This window comes from Zingiber officinale, chromosome 8A, assembly GCF_018446385.1.
Source record: "Zingiber officinale cultivar Zhangliang chromosome 8A, Zo_v1.1, whole genome shotgun sequence".
Lineage (NCBI taxonomy): Eukaryota > Viridiplantae > Streptophyta > Magnoliopsida > Zingiberales > Zingiberaceae > Zingiber > Zingiber officinale.
The window spans coordinates 4,911,179-4,930,565 of record NC_056000.1 but is presented as its reverse complement, the minus strand read 5'-3'; the positions used below and the strand labels follow the sequence as shown (position 1 = coordinate 4,930,565).

The window sequence follows — 19,387 nt, the reverse complement described above, 5'->3', positions numbered from 1 at the left end:
GTCTACCAATAGCAGATCTCTCTAGTTTCAAAACAATAGTTGAAACAGTAATAATAAAACACATCATTCAATCAAATTATTACGGGCTAGACCAGGAAAACAAGATGCCTACTTGTGATAAATGCTAACCCATGTACTTGATATCAAAATTGTCCATTCAATGACCGTGCATTATTAATCAAAAAGTTTGAGCAGATTATGGAGTTAGAACTAGATAGAAGTTTAGCTGTGTGTACGTTATTTTCATTTTCTGCAATTTTATGTTGTACGACCATCTCTTCGCTGATGTTTTTTTTTTATAATTCTACCTTTTCAAGCCTTAATTCTAAAACAAAAATAAAAAAAAAGAAAGTAGATATGAAATTGCCATAACACACACCCCCTCTCTCCCTTAGTTTGGTTTGGTAACACCTGATTATCAGATTTTGTATCAATTTAGCAGTCGATACAGGTCACCTTTTGCAACAGCAGATGGACAATATCACATTATTTTTCTTGCCTTCAACTCGATAAAATCACAAATTAACACCTGGCCGTGAAGTGGCAGAACGCAAGATGCAAACGACAAACAAAAAGTTGGATGCTTAGTTCACGATTGCTCCTCATCTGGCTTCCCCTGCTCCTCTGCCGCTTCCGCCGCCACCGTCGCCGCCGCCTCTTCCAGCGCCGGCGAATCCTCAGACTTGCGCTTCATCGCAACCTGGGTGAGGTGGTCGTAGCTGCCCTTCTCCTTGAACAGCTGCGCGAAGTGGTGCTTGCAGTACAGCACGCCGTCGAGCGCCGCGTAGGAGGACGGCGTCAGGGTGCACCCGCCATGGAAGCACCTGAAGCACGTCTTGTGGTATATTTCACCCTCCACCGAAATCTGCCTCATGAAAATAATTAAGCAAGTGCTGGATTAAGTTTATTAGACGACTAATTAATCGATCGGCCGGTTAGCAAACCTTTTCCAGTGGGTAAGCAGTTTTGTTGCAGCTTGCACATTTGTCTTGTGTTCCAGAGAACATAGAGGAGACCTTGCTTGGAGCCTTAGCCTGCAAATTCTATCTAATTTAACATCACAATCAGAGAAGAAAATCAACGATCGATAATTAACAATTAATTAATTAATCACCTGTTCCTTCTCTCCAGATTTCCCCCCTTTAATTATTTGTTCATCGAACAAAAATAAAGAAGATCAATCGATGTGCATGCTTTAAAGAAAATTTCAGCAATATAATTAATTAAGAGGACGAAGAATATATCACCAGATGCTGGGAATTTTGTGCTGAAGTTGCCTGTCTCCTTGAAGAGCTGCTCAAAATGAGGTTTGCAGTAGAGGACGCCTTCCATCGAAGAATAACTACACATCTTTGAATGCCAAGAGTAATTAATTGTCAACTAGTGTTTCGTTGTTTTCTAGAGGAAGTATTTATTTATTTATTTATAATATGCATGTGTACGTGTAAGTTGAGAAACTTGGTTGAAACATACAGAAAGAGTTCCTTTGCAGTGGCTGCACTTGAAGCAGGCCTTGTGATAAGGGACTCCATCAGCAGTCAGGAGATCAATGAAATGCACAGTCTTGTCGCAGGCCTTGCATTTGTCCTGGGTTCCACTGAACGACATGGTGATCAATGTCTCCGAATGACAGACTTGTAGATTCGATATCAAATCTGCTAGGCACGAGAGAGGTTAATTAAGTAGTTGCTGTCCTTCTCCCTCTCTCTACGACCAAGTTGGGAGGGACCAGATAATGCAAGGTACGAGCAGGGAAGAGAGGGAGAGAGACAGAGAAAGAGAGAGGGAGAGGAGAATGGCACTGTGAGGCTGGGCTTTTAAAGAGTGAGAGGGAGTTCCTATTTTTGGGATGAATACTGAATGAATGAGCAAGGAGGAAAGATAGGAAGCTCTCTAAATGCATGTTAATCTCTAAGCCACAGAACCAGAAAACACTATGAGAAAACTCTTAATTATTGATCGAATTAATTTTACGACAGATTAAAATTTTTTATTATTAAATTAATGACCAATTTAACTGTATTAGATAAAATAGTGACTGATTTAAAATTTAAGTAGCTAATTTAATTTTAACGATCGAATTAATTAAAATCAATGTTAAAAATTAACAATGAAAAAATTAGAGATGGTTGATAAATACGTTTAGTCATCGACCAGCAAATCGAATATTCGATGCAAAATGACGAGGAGAACAAAGTAAATAGCCCTGTCCAAATTCACTTTTTAGGAACAAATTGATTGGTGATGGAACTCATCAGTTCCCAAAGGAAGCTGTCTATAACCAAACTATTGAATTAACTCTAACGATGCGTTTGGTTCGGGGTTATTCTTGATAACCTTGGTTATCCATCCAAGGTTATCAACAAAAATCTTGTTTGGTTTAGGTATTCGATGATTCCCAAGTAATGTTTCATGCCCGACACGTCAGCAAAAGGGTCATGCAGCCCGGAATCGGAAAACCTCAGAAAACTAAGATTTTTGTTGATTCTGGGGTTAACGAATTTTTTTTACCAAAAATACCCTCCGATAAGAAAAAACATGAAAAAATGTTTTAAAAAATTTAAAATTTTTTTTTTTAAATAAATAATTTAAAAAAAATAAAAAATAAAAAAATAAACATTTTTAAAATAAAAATTTTAAAAATGTTAAAAAATTTTAAAAAAGATTAAAATTTTTTTTAAAAAAATTTAAATTTTTTTTAAAAAATTATAAAAAATTTAAAAATAAAATAAATTAATTAAAATTAAAATTAAAAAATGTAAAAAAATGAAAAAATATAAATATAAATAATATAAAAATATAAAAACATTAAAAAATAAAAAAACACATAAAAAAGTAAAAAAATATATAGGAAAAGAAAAAGTAAAGTAAAAAAACATAAAAAAATAAATAATAATAATAATAATAATAATATGTATAGTTGGTTTTGTAACTGAGGGTAATACGGTAAAATATTAAACTAGGGTATTCATTAAAACCTTCAAATAAATAAGTTTTTGTTGTATTACCTAAGTTGAACCAAACAACATTTGGTTATGTTTTATTCCCTATAACCTTGGTTATGTGATTATCTGGTAATCATATAACCAAGGTTATAAATGATGATTTGAACCAAACGCACCCTAACAGCTAATTGATGATCCGTAAGATTGATTGTTTTTGAAACATTGTATTGTATTAAAGAGTCACTGGACATAACGTATAGTTGGCAAAAAGTGATGCACTCACTCAGCGTCCCTGTCAATTCGTCTTAGGACATAGACGAAATAAACCACAAATGACTACTAACCCTTGAAATAATGACGGGGCATGAGGACATCACATATAGAAACATAATGAGATTGATTCTGTGACTCAACTACGATACGATGTATTTTTGATTTTTTTTTTTTAATGGATAGTGGACTTAAAAATAGTGACTGTCAAGATGAACCTTTATATACACTTTTCTGATTTATCCTTACCGTTTGTGAGAAACTGTCTTGGTGATATACTGATCGTGTCAAGTTCGACTTATTTGACATGATTAATTATTTATTTATATAATGAGATTAATTTATAGGTCGATATAGTTGGTATTTACATAAATACTTATTACAATACGTCTTAAGTTAATTTTTAATGGATATAAAAATACTTAATCTCCCCATACTATTTTAGAATAAAATGACCTTAGTATTTATCCCCTTTCAAAATATACTAGAGTGTATAGAGTTATCTTAGAGAGACCACTTAAATAACGATCTGACACCTTTTACCAAAGATGGGTTGGAATCAATTATAATATCCACTAACACGTGATGTAACATGATAACAATGAGTTTGACATTTTGTTTAATTGTTATTATTATGCAGAAAAAATAAAATTCATGGTAAATATTTGCTTAGCAAAATTTCAACTGGTCTTTTCTTGCTGTGAGTGTTGTTCTAATCTCATAATGCATGCATACAGGAACATCCAGGAGAATTAGAGTTCGGAGGCCGGAGTTGAACTTAATTATATATTTTTTTATCACCACCAGTAATGTCACGATGGTAATAATTATCAAAATATATAATCAACAAATCTGTTAAAAGGAAAAGTCTAGAGCTATCATATTCACATAATTTAATATTAATTATTATTCGACATGTCGTGAACATATGTATCCTAACTGCGACGTCAACTTGCTACCATATATTTTTGTGGACAGTCATGGTGCCTCTAAATACTGACGGTGCATGGATGATCTCTCACTGACATATACCCTTGTGGCCAGTTGACTATTCTATCATAGACTAAACTAAGCTCAGAGAATCATTATGAGATGATGGTGTTTGCTATTTATCTCAAGTTTTATAATCAATAATCAATGATCAATATGAATTATTCTACTAGTTTATCTATGCATAATTAAGTAAAATTAAATATGAATAAGAAGTATACATTAAAATTCTACTAATTCTAGCATGTTATCATATGATATGTAAATGTATAAAAAGTAATAAGAATCATAAATAAAGAATAACTAGATAGCAAATGAGGTCTCAGACAAATATATAACACCCATTTTATAACTTTTCTCTCATTTTAATTTCACTAGATTAATCTCAATATTGATCCATATTTAATATCATTTTTTTTAAAAAAATAATGATACAATATATATAATCTATTTAAGTATTTATTATGCATAAAAATAATTTAAGTATACATGTACTCACCATCTACCTGCAGAATTATTCTAAGAATTTGTCTATTATTGAGCTTTCCAAGAAGTTGTATATATTAAAAGAAATAGTTTAATATTTTAATATAATCCTAAATGACATGAATAATTAATTCCAACATTGTTTAAATTAATCAATTTAAATTATTTAATTTTATTATTATTAAATACTTACTCTCTTAATTACTTTGACAACTAAATTCACATTTTAATCATCTTTCTATTTGTAATTCTTATTCTTAATCAATCAATCACACATTTCCTTTATACTTGCTCCTTTTGAATTGAATGTACCCTTTCCTTTTCATCATTTTTTTTTTTTTTGCTTCCGTTGTTTTTCTTCTTAATTTCCCCTTCTTCTCACTATGCAAAATCAACAAAAACTTCGAAAACTCAGGAAGGAAAAATCACTTAACCTCACCCCATGCATAAGTTTCAACAATATCATAATCACAGGTCACGACAACAATTAACATCATTGTATTGTAGCTGAATAAAGATACAAACTTAAAACTGGAAATTGAGTTGGAGTAGTTAAATTAATCATGCCCGAGAAGAATCACAGTATCTTTAAGCTAATGAGATGATATAGCCCCGGGGTTATGGTGTAATGAAAGGGTGTCAAATTGTCACTCAGATATTCATTGTTCGATCTCCAACTACGATGTATTTATAGGAATTTTTTCTCTAAATGAGACGTACAACCATTGAATGTTGGGCTTCTGGACAGTCTGCTTGGAGCGCTTCCTGATTTATCCTAGTGGTCCGTAAAAAATTTCTATAAGACCGGATCGATTATTCTAAATTCGGTGTTACCTAATACATATTTTAATGAGATGATATATTTATTGTCTTCACAAAAATGAATTGGTTGGGAATAAGTACAGAAAGGTGTAACATGTGGAGTGCTTTGTACGTACGCAGACCAATGACTTAGCTTTCGCATAAATACAAGGCTGAGTTTAATTATTCTCTGTTGATTAAATCCAATTTGGATTTTTATTTAAATCAATTCTGTCATATAAATTGATGGAAAATTTGAAGAGAAAGGAATTGAAAAGTGCATGATGAATTAATCTCATGGCAATGGATCGATTGATTACCTACTCGAATTGTCGTTAACGTAAATCCTAACAAGTCGTTTTCTGGTTGAAACGGAGTTAAATTCACTTTGCTATTCAACTATTCTTATCTGTTGATTAATAATGGTTAGGATTCAATTAAAATCTTATATTAAAAAAATTTGAAAAATATTATGTGATTAAAAAGAGATAAGATATTTTTATTGATATGAAATCTTTTGAAAAGAGCCTAAGAGTAAAGTCACGAGGGTCTAGGCTCAAAGTGAATAATATCATACAATTTTGGAGATATGTGAACATCTTTTGGGCACAACAAATGATATCAGATCTATGGTCCATACCAGATGTAATGCGGGATGATCTTGAATGAAATTGAGGATAGGCCTACACTAGGTCAGGGTGACCGGATGCTCGCAGGGAGGTTTGGAGTAAGTCAAGAGTTATCGGAAGTGGATGCTCGCGGGGAAGTCTGGAGCGGGTCAGGGTGACCAGGTGCTTACGAGGAAGCCTGAAACATATTCGGATGACCGAATACTCGCAAGGATGACCCAGACTGAGTCAAGGTGATCGGATGCTCGCATGAAAGGTCCGGAGTAGGTCAGGGTGACTGAATGCTCGCGGAGAGATCCGGACGGGTTAGGGTAATCAGATACTCACGGGAAGGTTCGAAGCAAGTCAAAAGTGACTGGATACTCATAGGGAGGCCTATATCATGAGAGTAATGGTGATTCTTTGTTTGAAGGGAGGATTGTTGGGATTCAATGAAAGTCCCACATTAGGAAGATATGGAAAAGATCATGAGATTAAAAGAATATAGGATATTTCCATTGGCATGATATTTTTTAAGAAAAACTTAAGAATAAAGCCATGAAAATAAAATCTAGATCTAAAAGGGATAATATCATACTATTATACAGTTAATTTATTAAGGCTCTAATTACAGAAGCCTAACAAAACCATAAATAATATCTAATTAAATCGTCTATAATCTCATTTGCCAACTGCATGACAAGGAAAATTATCTGTCTATATTTAGAAAAAAAACAGATGAAAAATAGTGCCAAAATCTCCATTAGTGTATTTTGGTTCAAGCATCACTATTACAGAGAAGAAAAAAAAAAAAAGCTAGAATAAGACCGCGCGAACTTTAAATTATAACACCTAATCACGGAAAAAAAAAACTAGAAGAAGACCGAACTTTAAATTATAACACCTAATCTCGGAATCAAAAAGGCAAGAATTAAATCTGACGTAAGGAGGAAATTAAGGTTAATATGAACAGTAGGAATCATGCGTGGTTGCTCAAGGGGGAAATTATATTTTATGAACAAGTAAATTAAACTAAACTATAAATTGAAGAACTTGGTTTGATTAAACAACAAACATTTATTAATACGTGCTCTGCGGCATGCATGTTTTACATGATGAATCATAGTCATTGTTAAAATTATCATAATTGAGGTTGCAATTCCATAAGGGTTTTGGTGAGACATTGATCAGTCACCAACCCTATAATATATATAAAATCCCAGACCTCTGCCGTAGCGGTTGACCAAGTGCCTATAAATTCGAGCTCTTCTTCCTTCCACTCATTGCTCGTGATGGTGTGCAAGATGTGTGAGACTGAGAAGACAAAGGTGAACTGCAGGAAGGGCCTGTGGTCTCCTAATGAGGACCAGAAGCTCAAGGATTACATCCTCAAACATGGCCATTGTTGCTGGAGCTCAATCCCTCTCAAAGCTGGTAATTAATTAATTAATTAACTAGAGTTTATATATACTTCATGTAATTAAACTACAACAGTTCGCTTTAATCAATCTTTTTGGCGAGGAAAAAAAAACAAAATGATTCTACTATTTTTTATAGGTTTACAAAGGAATGGAAAGAGCTGCAGGTTGAGATGGATAAATTACCTGAGGCCAGGGCTCAATCACGGCGCTTTTGCTGCTGAGGAGGAGGCGACTATTGTGAAATTCCACACCATGTGGGGCAACAAGTGAGGGTTCTGAAAAAGATCATTGATTTTGTTGTCGAAACATTTATTGTTGTTATATATATCTAGTTTTGCTCTGCTTTGCTTTGTTCGTGAGAGTCATAAGCAATTTGAAACTGGCGCCACAGGTGGTCTCAGATTGCGATGCATCTGCCAGGAAGAACAGACAACGAAGTGAAGAATCACTGGAACACTTATCTCAAGAAGAAGCTCCCTAAGGTTGATGAATGCCATTCAAAGCCTGAACAAGTACTGTCGGAAGAGAACGATAGCCAAATCTCATTTTCAGAATCCTCAATTTCACAAGAAGTATCATACTCAGTGAGTCCTGAATCCATCATAAACAACAGCAATGATCAACCTCCTCTTCCGAAAGTACTATTTGCAGATTGGTTGCCAATGTTCGGTTACAGTACTGACCAGAGCTCATGGGTTCTGAATGGTAGTGGGACGACGACTTATGTCCCGAGTCCCGAGCTTAGGCAGGCTGAGAATGTTGAGATGGCGAGTGCGAACACGGGTGTGCATGGCATGGAGGACTTGAGCATGTATGGAGAATTTCAGTTGCAGTTTGAACCTGCGGAATCAATTCCCTATGATCTATCTTCATTTAGTGAAGCAAACAGTGGTTTTGAGCTAAATCATGATTTGTTTTATTAGTCTACAGGCGAAAGATATAGACTTGTTTGTAAGAAAACGTCAATTTGTTTGTAATTATATAAGACATTCTTATACCGTGTGCGAGAATCAGCAGTTGTATTATTGTTTTCAAGATGACGACTCTTTGATGGTATGGATGCCCACACCGAATGAAACAAAAGAATAAATTTCGGAATAGTTTATCTCTAGCCACCATCACTATCAAAGCAGAATATGATATGAGGTGACCTTCAAGTTAGACAAAGGGAGAAAAAAACATGTTTCTTTTTTATTTTGGAAAAATGATTGACAGTCCATGTCGATGTCTCATTTTCATGATCAAAATGGGGGTTGCTTCCATATGCAACTCAATAATTTGATAGCACGATTAAAATGGAATTAAACGAACCGGTAAGTTTGAGAATAAATTTTATATTTAAATATATATAATTTGAAATGTGACAGACACTATTTATATTGACAGTTAACTTGAAATATTACTAGCCTTGAACAATTATATTTTCAAAACAATGCACACTGATTTTTGTTACAAGTTTTGATTGCTTATATATGCTTATTGTGATAGTAAAAGGTGGAATCCGTCATCCCAGCGATCCTACATGATCGGCCCCATGACCATTTGTGAGGAAATAAATCGGGAAACTGTAGTTGACCAGTACAAAGGAGGACTTTTTTTTCTCAACTTCACCGAGATTTGAATCTTTGTCCTATGATATCAACTCTATTATGTACTAACCAACTCAATCTTATCCGGGAGTACTTATATATGCTTGTTGTGAACATGCAGATGGTGTGACATTTAATGCTAATTCATTAGACTTCTCATTTCAACCGGTAGGTAAGTTAATGATTGTCCTAAACTTTAAATTTATTCTGGGACAGATAAAATATCATACTTGAAAAATGAATAGATGGTACGTTAACAATGGTGTCTTAGTTGTTAATTGAGAAAGAACTCTTTATTTCGAAGAGAGGTTTCCTTTTGATCCTGCGCATACTAGAACGAGCAAACATGACGTCAATCCTATAAACTACGGAGGGGGTTCCTGGCGAAGACCCTCCGACGCTCAAGTTAGTACCAATTTCGGATGGGCAAATGAAGAATAGTAGAGAACATGTGCACGAGAGTAAACCTCAGGTGTTGCAAATCGCACCTTGCCAACGGAGAGACCCCTATTTTATAAACTACCTCTCAAAACCTTCGTGATCATAAGGTGACGAAGAATGTCAGAAGTTGTCGAGTATTGGAAAATGTACAATCTGTGTAATAATTATCCGAGGAATCTTCCATTACCTATATTGTGTACCTCCTTTATTATTTATAGTTGATGTTATTGATGAGGTAGTTAAAGGAATACGCTGTCATAAGTAGTCGACTGATGAGAAACATGATAATTCTCAAAGAAGGTTTAAGAAGAATATTCTCTGACATATGGTTGTTATTCTGCCGGGTTGTTAAGATTCTTTGATCATGTTGTCTGCTGGGTATGTCTCGGCCAGCCGATAAAGGCGACTCTTTTTATGCCTTTATTGTTTACGAAAGGCCATTTGTTCTTTGACATATGGTTGTTGTCTGCTACCACTTTCGTAGCATTGTTTATGTAGACAGTGATCTCCCCTTCATGTAGTCGTCGAGTTTCCTGGAACCCTTGCAATGAATTACAGAAATGATCAGTGGCTCCCATATCTACCAGGTACTGGTATATAACACCGCTAAACATGTTTCAACAACTAATGAATGAGATATACCTTTATTGTTCTGCTTTCTGCGAGGACAGTCCACCTTCCAATGTCCAGACTGCGTGCATGTGAAGCACTTGCCCTTCGGCTTCTTCACACCTTCTTGCGGTCCAGTCCCTTAAGGTCGAATCACTTTCTTTGTTGAACCAACTTGTTTCTTCTTCTTCTTTCTGTCTTTCGGCTTAGAAGCAGAAACATTTTCAGCAATGTGAATTTGAGAACTTTGACGAAATAACCCTTCTGCTTCTTGGAGTTCTGTCAGAAGTTCTGCCAACGAATATGTCCTTTTGTTCATATTATAGTTCAGGCGGAGCTGCTCAAAACTCTTGGGTAGTGTTTGGAGAATGATATCGACCTGAGTTTCCCCATCAATTTTGGTTTCAAGAATTTGTATTTCGTTCAAATGAGCCATCATCTTAAGGATATGATCCCTCACGGGTGTCCCCTCAGTCATGGTGGTTGTAATCAAGTTTCTCATAGCCTCCTGTCGGGCAGCCCGATTCTGGTGTCCGAAGAGTTCTTTGAGATTGTACATCATGTCATAGGCAGTAGGCATGACCTGATGCTGATGTTGCAGCACATTTGACATAGAAGCCAAAATGTAACACCGCGCCATCTCATCTGCCTTGACCCATTTTCTATGCCTATCAATCTCATTTTCACTAGAATTGCTATCAGACACGTTAGGACAGACCTCAAAAAGTACAAACTTGTACCCTTCAGCAGTTAAGACAATGTCCAAGTTTCGTTTCCAATCAATATAATTGAGACCAGTAAGTTTGTTTTCTTTTAAAATAATAGCAAGAGGATTGAAAGTCATTTTGAAATCCTGAGAATCACAAAATAAGATATTTGGTCAAAACTTTAGAATTTAAAATAATATTGATCCCTCAAACAATATAATTTAAATTCACCAACACCTTAAAACACTGTGAATTTAGTATGTCATGATAGTGTGGACGTATAATAATTCAAACATTTGTAAGAGGAGGTTTTACCCATTAATTTTATTATCTTGTCAACTTAATTTTATGACAAATAAAATTAATAGTTGGTTTGTCTTCGGTTACACAAAATAATAGCAATGACTCCAATGGGGAGGATACTATTAAATGCGCCTAAGTGTATACCATTACTTGATACTTAGTCCATTAATTAGGAATGTGCCCCTTTAGATGGGGAAGATCACACAAAACTAAATAATTTCCTATAATCACTATGTGAATTTTATTGATATACTTCGCTACTGTTCTTGAGTAATTATTTATTATGAAGTAATATATAATAATCAACTTTAGTAATAAATTTGATGTAGTAAATACTATTTTATACTTCATAGATTAAAAAATATAAAAATATGGGTTCATTTCTAATTTTATTTAATATTTAACTTTGTAGTATTTATTTAATGAAGTAATAAGTTATCAAATACAATTGATATGTATAATTACTGAAGTATTAAGTTGGAAAGGTTAAAATATTTTTTTCATAAATTGAACTTGTTTATAATTCTTCCATTCCTTGCTAACGAGTTGAACTCACTTGTTGGGTGCTAGGGTTTGTTCTCCTCTATTTCCTCGGCGAAGTTCTTGCCGTCGACGACCAATACATGAGCATCACCCAGTCCACGCCTCCCGCTACACCTTTGGTGCTGCTCTAGCTCGTGAGCCCCCTATCCCAGGCATAAACTTCATCATCCAAGTGCCCAACTCAGGATTCTTTATGGCACTCGGCCGCCTCGGCCTCATCTCGGTTATCGACAACCACATAAAAGGTTTTAGTGCCTCCTTCATCTCCCCTAAATAATCTGCCCACTTTCTGTCTGATCATGTTTTTGTACAGCAAACTCTCTTCTCTCAAGATCTACCGATCCTGCTATTGCTTCTTCTCGATCAACCAACAATCTGGACCACAAATATACTCAAAATCCAAACTTTGCAGTTATAATCAAGTAATTCCAATGTTTTATCATCTTTGAAGAATATTATCAAAATCCGATAGTTCCTTTCACTATACCAACCACACAAATCACTCACTCAATTCCAGTTCATATGCTTACTAGAATTATAGTGGCAAAAACATAAAAAAAATATTTGCAGGCACATTTTCTGATTGGGGTTCAACTAAACAAGTTGTGCTTTGTTGGTCTTGGTTTATCATATACCATATAGAAGTTGCATTGGTGCTTATAAGCTGATCTAAGTGAAACAGGACATGTTTGTTCTTTTTTCTATCAATATTTGTATTTATGAAATGCATTTTAATTGGATAGACCAGAATAGGTATTCTATCTATTTTATCTTTTGTACCGGTGTAAATATGGAGACTGGCATAAGTTAGACATGTTATCTTTTGTTACGTTTCCATAGTTTTAATTATAGTGCTTTGATGCTTTTCTTTTGATGCATGCATGCTCTGACCATAGTTTGCTATTTATCACATTTCTTTTCTTTTAGATTAAAAAGTCAATGGTTTTGACAGCTGATTCTGCAAATACAAGTGCATCGAGTGGTCAAATCGTAGCCAATAAGAAAGCTCACATGGCTAAGGTACAAAGAGTAGGCTCTCCAAAGGCCTAAGGTCCTTCCTAAACATCAAGGCTACAATGAAAGAACTTTGTCATAGAGAAAAAAAAAAAGACCACTATCCATAGCTAACTTTATATCTATCGTAACACCACTAGTTCAAGTTTACAAGCAATTAGGTCAAGAATACTTCTTCATGAATTCCTAGATATCTAGGCTATTTAATAGTTTACTGAAAAATGTATGCTCCTACTAAGCTACTATACTATATGTAATGTCGGTTGTTGAATTCTTTAATTTAATGACTATGGAATAGGTTTGGAAAACATGTCTAAATTTAACTAGATGTAGATGTATGAAGATTGTTGTTCAAAAGGCATTTTCTGTCAAATGTTGGCTTTGTTTTATCTTCCTTCAGGCTTGATTAACTAATTTGTTCACTGAAGTATTCTACAAAAATTATAGGTGATGTGCATGTTTCACCTGCAAGTAATCTTGGTATTTGTTAATGTAATTATCGTATCTTGGGCATATAGATTTTGATTGTATGCTTTGCTTCATGAGGCTAAAAGGAAAAGAGGATTATTATATCTTTGTTAAATAAAAAAATTTCTTGCACATGACATCGCTTATGAGCATCTATTGTTGCTTATTTGCTTATCATGTGGTATTAAATCTTTTCTTATTCTGAATATTCCTCTCCATGAAAATTCTTATATGAGGTAATATGCGTGTCATAATCCTTCTTATTTAAGTTGAACTTTGATATACCTTACCTGCCTTAATGAGAAGTTATTTTTCTTTAATTATTATCATTATAGTTTTTATCAGTTCATCCAAGTTCAAAATAAATGTTCTCTTCCCTTTTCTTAACAAATACCATCATTTTTGTTTCAGGTAGTATTGAAGGAACACTTGGTTCTAACTTTGTTTAGAGATGAGGTAGGTAAGCGTTGTACTATAGTATATTTGGGTTAAAATTTTTAAGCAGATTTTAACATATTTCATACAGTATGATCTATTACATGAAGATTATCAGCTTTATCTTCTTCCAAGCATTTTGGAATTCGAAAAGTTAGTTAAATCTGGACGAGCGAAACAAAAGTATGCAGATTTGGAATATAATGTGGCAAAACAAGTTGAGAAGATGATAAGGTTTGTACTTTAAATAAATTGCATTCATATACACTAACATTTTAACTTATATTCCTGCGCTTTTCTAGATACTTAAAAGATCTTAGCATGCAAATATTTTGAGTCTGCTTACTTTAAAATTTTTCCTTGGCTAAATTTCTGAATGTTTAAGCTCTAGTAAAATTAAATTTCGCAAGTGGACTAAACATAGAAGTATTGCTTGGAGTAACTCTTTATCTTCTGTGAGGCGTATACCATAAAGTGGTCTCTATCTTTTTTGGTCAAAACAATAGAAAACATACTTGGATGAGTACTATTGGATTTTTCTCTTTTATAAATGAAAATTTTCAAGTGGATTAAACATATATAGGTTCTTGTTAACTACACGTTATTGTTATCTTGTGATCTACATTATCTTTGAAATTTTGCTTGGGGTAACTCTTTTTCTTCTATTTCGTATGTGAGATGTAGTGGTATCTATCCTTTATGGTTGAAATAATATTGAACATACTTGGAGGACTAGTGAAATTTGCTCTTTTAAGTTTCTCTTGCTTTGTTTTATATTTTGTGTTTAATTTCAGGTGATAAGTTGACATGTCTTTATACTTTGAAGAACATAAATGCTACTCTTGTCATTGCTCTATAGTTTGATATGTGATTTTTATTTTTCTGTAAAAAATTTTGCAGGCACATGAAGAAGTGAATGGAGCGAATTTGTCTACTCCTATGTGGGTGCCTATGAGTTGTGTATCTTCTATATAAATTTTTGGATTGTATTTGATATATATTTATGATATATTTATTCAATTTTGATTGTGAAAAATATTGTGTTGGAGTAACATATTATCATATACTCTTTTGGTCAATTAAAATTGTATTGTAGTAAAATATTGTCAATTACTTCGACGGTATAAATAAATGATGGAGTAATACAACACAAAAGACTACAATAAATTTAAATAGTGACGTAGTTAAAGAAACTATTTACTTCATTACTGATCAAATTTGGGAAGTAGTTCGTATAAATTACTTCGCTACATTTGAATTTATTTGTTGTAGTAAAATATGCTCTATTACTTCTATACTACGATGAAGTAATTCAAAATATATAATTCGACTAAGTCAAATTATATAGAAGTAAAATAAAATATTTACTGCACCAAAATTCAAAAAAATATGAAGTCGTATACATATTTTACTTCATCAAACAACGTAACCTATAAAGTAATATATCATCAATTACTTTGGTATTTGTACTGGTCTTGATGAAGTAATAAAGCTTTTTTATTTCGAAAACGGTTCAATTTTGAACCGGTTTTGAACTGGTGATAGACTTCGGTAACGTGAGGTGAAGTAAAAAATTTACCTTTTTACTTCACGTGCGTCTACTTCGATAATTAACTACCTATTACTTCGGATAATATCCGAAGTCTATTGTGAATTTTCACATAGTGAATCATTCATAGAGGAAGTTTGATTTTGGAAAAAATGCTTGACAGTCCATGTTGATGTCTCATTTTCATGATCAAAATGGGGGATTGCTTCCATATGCAACTCAATAATTTGATAGCACGATTAAAATGAAATTAAACGAACCGATAAGTTTGAGAATAAATTTTATATTTAAATATATATAATTAGAAATGTGACAGACACTATATATATATATTGATAGTTAACTTGAAACATTACTAGCCTTGAAAGAATTATATTTTCAAAACAATACACACTGATTTTTGTTACAAGTTTTGATTGCTTATATATGCTTGTTGTGGTAGCAAAAGGTGGAATCCGCCATCCCAATAGCCCTATATGGTCGGCTCCATGACCATTTGTAAGGAGGTAAATCGAAAAGTTGTAGTTGGCCAGTACGGAGGAGGACTTTTTTTCCTCGACTTTACCGAGATTCGAATCATTGTCCTATGATAGTAATTCTGCTCCGTACTAACCAACTCAACCTTACCCTGAGGTGCTTATATATGCTTGTTGTGAACATGCATATGGTGTGACATTTAATGCTTCATTAGTCTTCTCGTTTCAACCGGTAGGTGAGTTAATCATTGTCCTAAACTTTAAATTTATTCTGAGACAGATAAAATATCATACTTGAAAACTGAATAGATGGTATGTTAATAATGGTGGCTTAGTTGTTAATTGAGAGAGAACTCTTTACTCCGAGGAGAAGTTTCCTTTTGATCCTGCACATACAACAAATAGGATGTTAGTCCTAGAAACCAGGGAGGGGGTCCCTGGCGAAGGCCCTCCGACGCTCAAGTTAGTACAAATTTCGGACGGGCAAATGAAGAATAGTAGAGAACATGCGCACGAGAGTTAGCCTCAGGTGTTGAAAACCGTACCTTGCCAACGGAGAGGACTCCTTTTATATATTACCTCTCAAAACCTCCGTAATCATGAGGTGACGAATAATGCCAGAAGTTGTCAAGTATTGGAAAGTGTACAACCTGTGCAATAATTATCCGAAGAATCTCCCATTACCCATATTGTGTATCTCCTTTGTTGTTCATAGCTGATGTTATTGATGAGGCAGTTAAAGGAAAATGTTGTTATAAGCAGTCGACTGATGAGAAACATGATAATTCTCAAAGAAGGTTCAAGAAAAATATTTTCTAACATATGATTATTGTTCTGCCAGGTTGTTAGGATGCTTTGATCATGTTGTCTACTGGATATGTCTCGGCCAGCCGATAATGCCGAGTCTTTTTATGCCTATCCTTACATTAAGCTTAGGTTCAATTGGCTTTTTATCCGTTAGGCCATATCCGTTAGGTTCAAAGCAGAATGTGATATGAGGTGACCTTCAAGTTAGACAAAGGGAGAACAAAACATGTTTCTTTTTTATTTTGGAAAAATGATTGACAGTCCATGTCGTCTCATTTTCATGATCAAAATGGGGGGTTGCTTCCATATGCAACTCAATAATTTGATAGCACGATTAAAATGGAATTAAATGAACCGGTAAGTTTGAGAATAAATTTTATATTTAAATATATATAATTTGAAATGTGACAGACACTATTTATATTGACAGTTAACTTGAAACATTACTAGCCTTGAACAATTATATTTTCAAAACAATGCACACTGATTTTTGTTACAAGTTTTGATTGCTTATGTATGTTTGTTAATTGAGGTAGCAAAAGGTGGAATTCGCCACTCCAGTGGCCCTATACAGTCTCCGTGACCATTTGTGAGGAGGTAAATCGGGAAGTTGCAGTTGACCAATACGGAGGAGGGTTTTTTTTTCTCGACTTTATCGAGATTCGAATCTTTATCTTATATGATAGTAACTCTGTTCCGTACTAACCAACTCAACCTTGCCCTGGGTATTTATATATGCTTGTTGTGAACATGCAAATGGTGTGACATTTAATGCTTCATTAGTCTTCTCATTTAAACCGGTAGGTAAGTTAATGATTGTCCTAAACTTTAAATTTATTCTGGGGTAGATAAAATATCATACTTGAAAAATGAATAGATGGTACGTTAACAATGGTGGCTTAGTTGTTAATTGAGAGAGAACTCTTTATTCCGAAGAGAGGTTTTTTTTCGATCCTACGCATACTAGAACGAGCAAACAGGATGTCAATCCTAGAAACTAGGGAGGCGGTCCATGGTGAAGGTCCTCCGACGCTCAAGTTAGTGCGAATTTCGGATGGGTAAATGAAGAATAGTAGAGAACATGTGCGCGAGAGTAAACCTCAGGTGTTGTAAATCGTACCTTGCCAACGGAGATGATCCACTTTTATAAACTATCTCTCAAAACCTCCGTAATCATAAGGTGACGAAGAATGTCAGAAGTTGTCGAGTATTGGAAAGTGTACAACCTGTGTAATAATTATTCGAGGAATCTTCCATTACCTATATTGTGTACCTCCTTTGTTGCTCATAGTTGATGTTATTGATGAGGTAGTTAAAGGAATATGCTGTCTCAAATGTTATTAATGAGAAACATGATAATTCTCAAAGAAGGTTCAAGAAAAATATTCTCTGACATATGGTTGTTGTTCTGTCGGGTTGTTAAGATTCTTTGATCATGTTGTCTGCTGGGTATGTCTCGGCCAACCGATAAGGGCGACTCTTTTTATGCCTATCCTCACATTAAGCTTAGGCCCGATTGGCTTTTTATCCGTTAGGCTATATAATGGGATGCCCAGGGAGATGGAGCTGTATTCTGAAAGGTTCAATCGGTACCTCAAACCAATCATTAGTATAATAATGTGTAGGAAAAGTGAACCTTAGATTTGGAATTCTAACTGGATTTATAAAAAGAGCTACCTTACGTATGGAGCCATATAAGGGATGGGTATGGCGCCCAGAGTCCTGGCGCTCGGACCAATTTGGGCCAATAGAGGCACCCTTTCGGAGACATTGCAGTGGGGATAGAATTTTAGTCCACGTCAACAACATTCCTGGCATTCGGACCTGTCCAAGCGCTAGAGCATGGATAAGAGACTTATCACGAAGTCGTTGTAGAGTCGTTGCGGAGCAGATAAGGCACCATAGTGGAGGCACCAAACCCGTTCCTAGCGCTTGGAACCTGCCACATCATCAATGGCTATATTTCGACCAGTGAGCTATAAATAGAGCCCCGGTCCTCTTCATTCAACACAACACTCATAAACGACACACTTTATACTCGAATTCTAGTTGCATTTTAAAGTCTGCACTTTCATCGTTATAAGAGGCTACTCTGCCTTCATCAAAAGGAGATCTTTAGTGGAGCTTTACATCGTCTTGGATTAGCAACCTCCTTGGTTGCAAATCAACTAAATTATATCTTGTCTTTTAATTTATGTTTATTATTTTTAATTGATCTAATAGTGTGTCTTTGCTAAAGCTCAAGTAGCAAAAGAAAGTTCTAATTTTACTTGCAGGGCTATTCACTCTCCTCTAATTGGCCGTGAAGGGACCATCAGGGGGTGGGCTAGAAACGAAGACCACACGGAGTCAGGGGTGGTCTGGAATCGAAGACCACACAGAGTCGGGGACAGTATTGTTGGGTTTTTCGAGCCGCGAAAACCGCTTTTCGCGTCGCGGAAACCCCGAATCGCCCAAGCCACGGATCTCGTGCAAGGTAAAACCGAACGAAAATACGAGTACGAGTTTGAAAACTTTAATCTACAGTAGATCTACATAAGGATAAACCATTTATACCTTTGATGCGATGCCCTTCGCGTTCCCGCTCGTCCAAATGATGCCGGATCTCAAGACCGTCAAGCGCCGGTCCTCTAGAAGTATCCACACGGACACACTAGATGGAGATGACCAAAAACCAAGGTGTGCTAGCACCTATGTGGTTCGGCCAAGGGAGGAGAGGGAGAGGGAGAGCTTGAGAGGGAGAAGGAGGAAGATGCACACAAGTGAATGAAAAATGAATTTCTTCACCCAAAACAAAGTGGCCGGCCACTTTTCAAAATTCACATTAATTGCATTAATTGCAATTAATATGAAACCATAAAATCACATTAATTGCATTAATTGCAATTAATATGAAACCATTAAGAGAGTGGCTTTGTCACTTCC

General features: G+C 34.9%; 3 protein-coding genes across 11 annotated transcripts; 2 read left to right on the top strand and 1 right to left on the bottom strand.

The window, feature by feature from the left end:
• Positions 1-386: 386 nt before the first annotated feature.
• Positions 387-1,743, bottom strand: LOC122011530 (LIM domain-containing protein PLIM2b-like). The gene is made up of 5 exons (XM_042567919.1): positions 1,474-1,743; positions 1,248-1,350; positions 1,115-1,140; positions 945-1,034; positions 387-865 (listed from the first exon to the last, which is right to left on the bottom strand). The coding sequence occupies exons 1-5, from the start codon at positions 1,606-1,608 to the stop codon at positions 590-592; spliced, it is 630 nt and encodes a 209-aa protein (XP_042423853.1). The 5' UTR covers positions 1,609-1,743; the 3' UTR covers positions 387-589.
• Positions 1,744-7,388: 5,645 nt separating this feature from the next.
• LOC122011693 (transcription factor LAF1-like) lies at positions 7,389-8,566 on the top strand. The gene is made up of 3 exons (XM_042568060.1): positions 7,389-7,534; positions 7,658-7,787; positions 7,913-8,566. Exons 1-3 carry the CDS (start codon positions 7,393-7,395, stop codon positions 8,442-8,444), a joined length of 804 nt encoding a protein of 267 aa, XP_042423994.1. The 5' UTR covers positions 7,389-7,392; the 3' UTR covers positions 8,445-8,566.
• A 3,144-nt stretch (positions 8,567-11,710) lies between these two features.
• LOC122012615 (probable protein NAP1) lies at positions 11,711-14,742 on the top strand. Of its 9 annotated transcripts, none has more exons than XR_006120281.1 (6): positions 11,711-11,958; positions 12,027-12,135; positions 12,666-12,733; positions 13,607-13,651; positions 13,722-13,864; positions 14,531-14,721. XR_006120281.1 is itself a non-coding variant. In XM_042569219.1 (6 exons), the coding sequence occupies exons 3-6, from the start codon at positions 12,653-12,655 to the stop codon at positions 14,544-14,546; spliced, it is 285 nt and encodes a 94-aa protein (XP_042425153.1). In that variant the 5' UTR covers positions 11,711-11,958; positions 12,027-12,135; positions 12,641-12,652; the 3' UTR covers positions 14,547-14,720. The 9 variants fall into 9 exon arrangements, 7 of the variants coding, with proteins under 7 accessions (XP_042425153.1, XP_042425149.1, XP_042425148.1 ...); XM_042569219.1 differs by having other exon boundaries at positions 12,641-12,733; positions 14,531-14,720; XR_006120280.1 differs by having other exon boundaries at positions 11,711-12,135; positions 14,531-14,719.
• Positions 14,743-19,387: the final 4,645 nt, after the last annotated feature.

Excerpts from the sequence above, each read along its gene's own strand:
- LOC122011530 (XM_042567919.1), bottom strand. The coding sequence starts at position 1,608 with ATGTCGTTCAGTGGAACCCAGGACAAATGCAAGGCCTGCGACAAGACT. Across the intron at positions 1,351-1,473 it reads ACTGCAAAGGAACTCTTTCT|ATGTGTAGTTATTCTTCGAT; the intron begins GTATGTTTCAAC and ends TGGCATTCAAAG. Across the intron at positions 866-944 it reads CTGCTTACCCACTGGAAAAG|ATTTCGGTGGAGGGTGAAAT; the intron begins GTTTGCTAACCG and ends TTCATGAGGCAG.
- LOC122011693 (XM_042568060.1), top strand. The coding sequence starts at position 7,393 with ATGGTGTGCAAGATGTGTGAGACTGAGAAGACAAAGGTGAACTGCAGG. Across the intron at positions 7,535-7,657 it reads CTCAATCCCTCTCAAAGCTG|GTTTACAAAGGAATGGAAAG; the intron begins GTAATTAATTAA and ends TATTTTTTATAG. Across the intron at positions 7,788-7,912 it reads CACACCATGTGGGGCAACAA|GTGGTCTCAGATTGCGATGC; the intron begins GTGAGGGTTCTG and ends CTGGCGCCACAG.
- LOC122012615 (XM_042569214.1), top strand. The coding sequence starts at position 12,013 with ATGTTTTTGTACAGCAAACTCTCTTCTCTCAAGATCTACCGATCCTGC. Across the intron at positions 12,136-12,640 it reads AACTTTGCAGTTATAATCAA|ATTAAAAAGTCAATGGTTTT; the intron begins GTAATTCCAATG and ends CTTTTCTTTTAG. Across the intron at positions 12,734-13,606 it reads AGAAAGCTCACATGGCTAAG|GTAGTATTGAAGGAACACTT; the intron begins GTACAAAGAGTA and ends TTTTTGTTTCAG.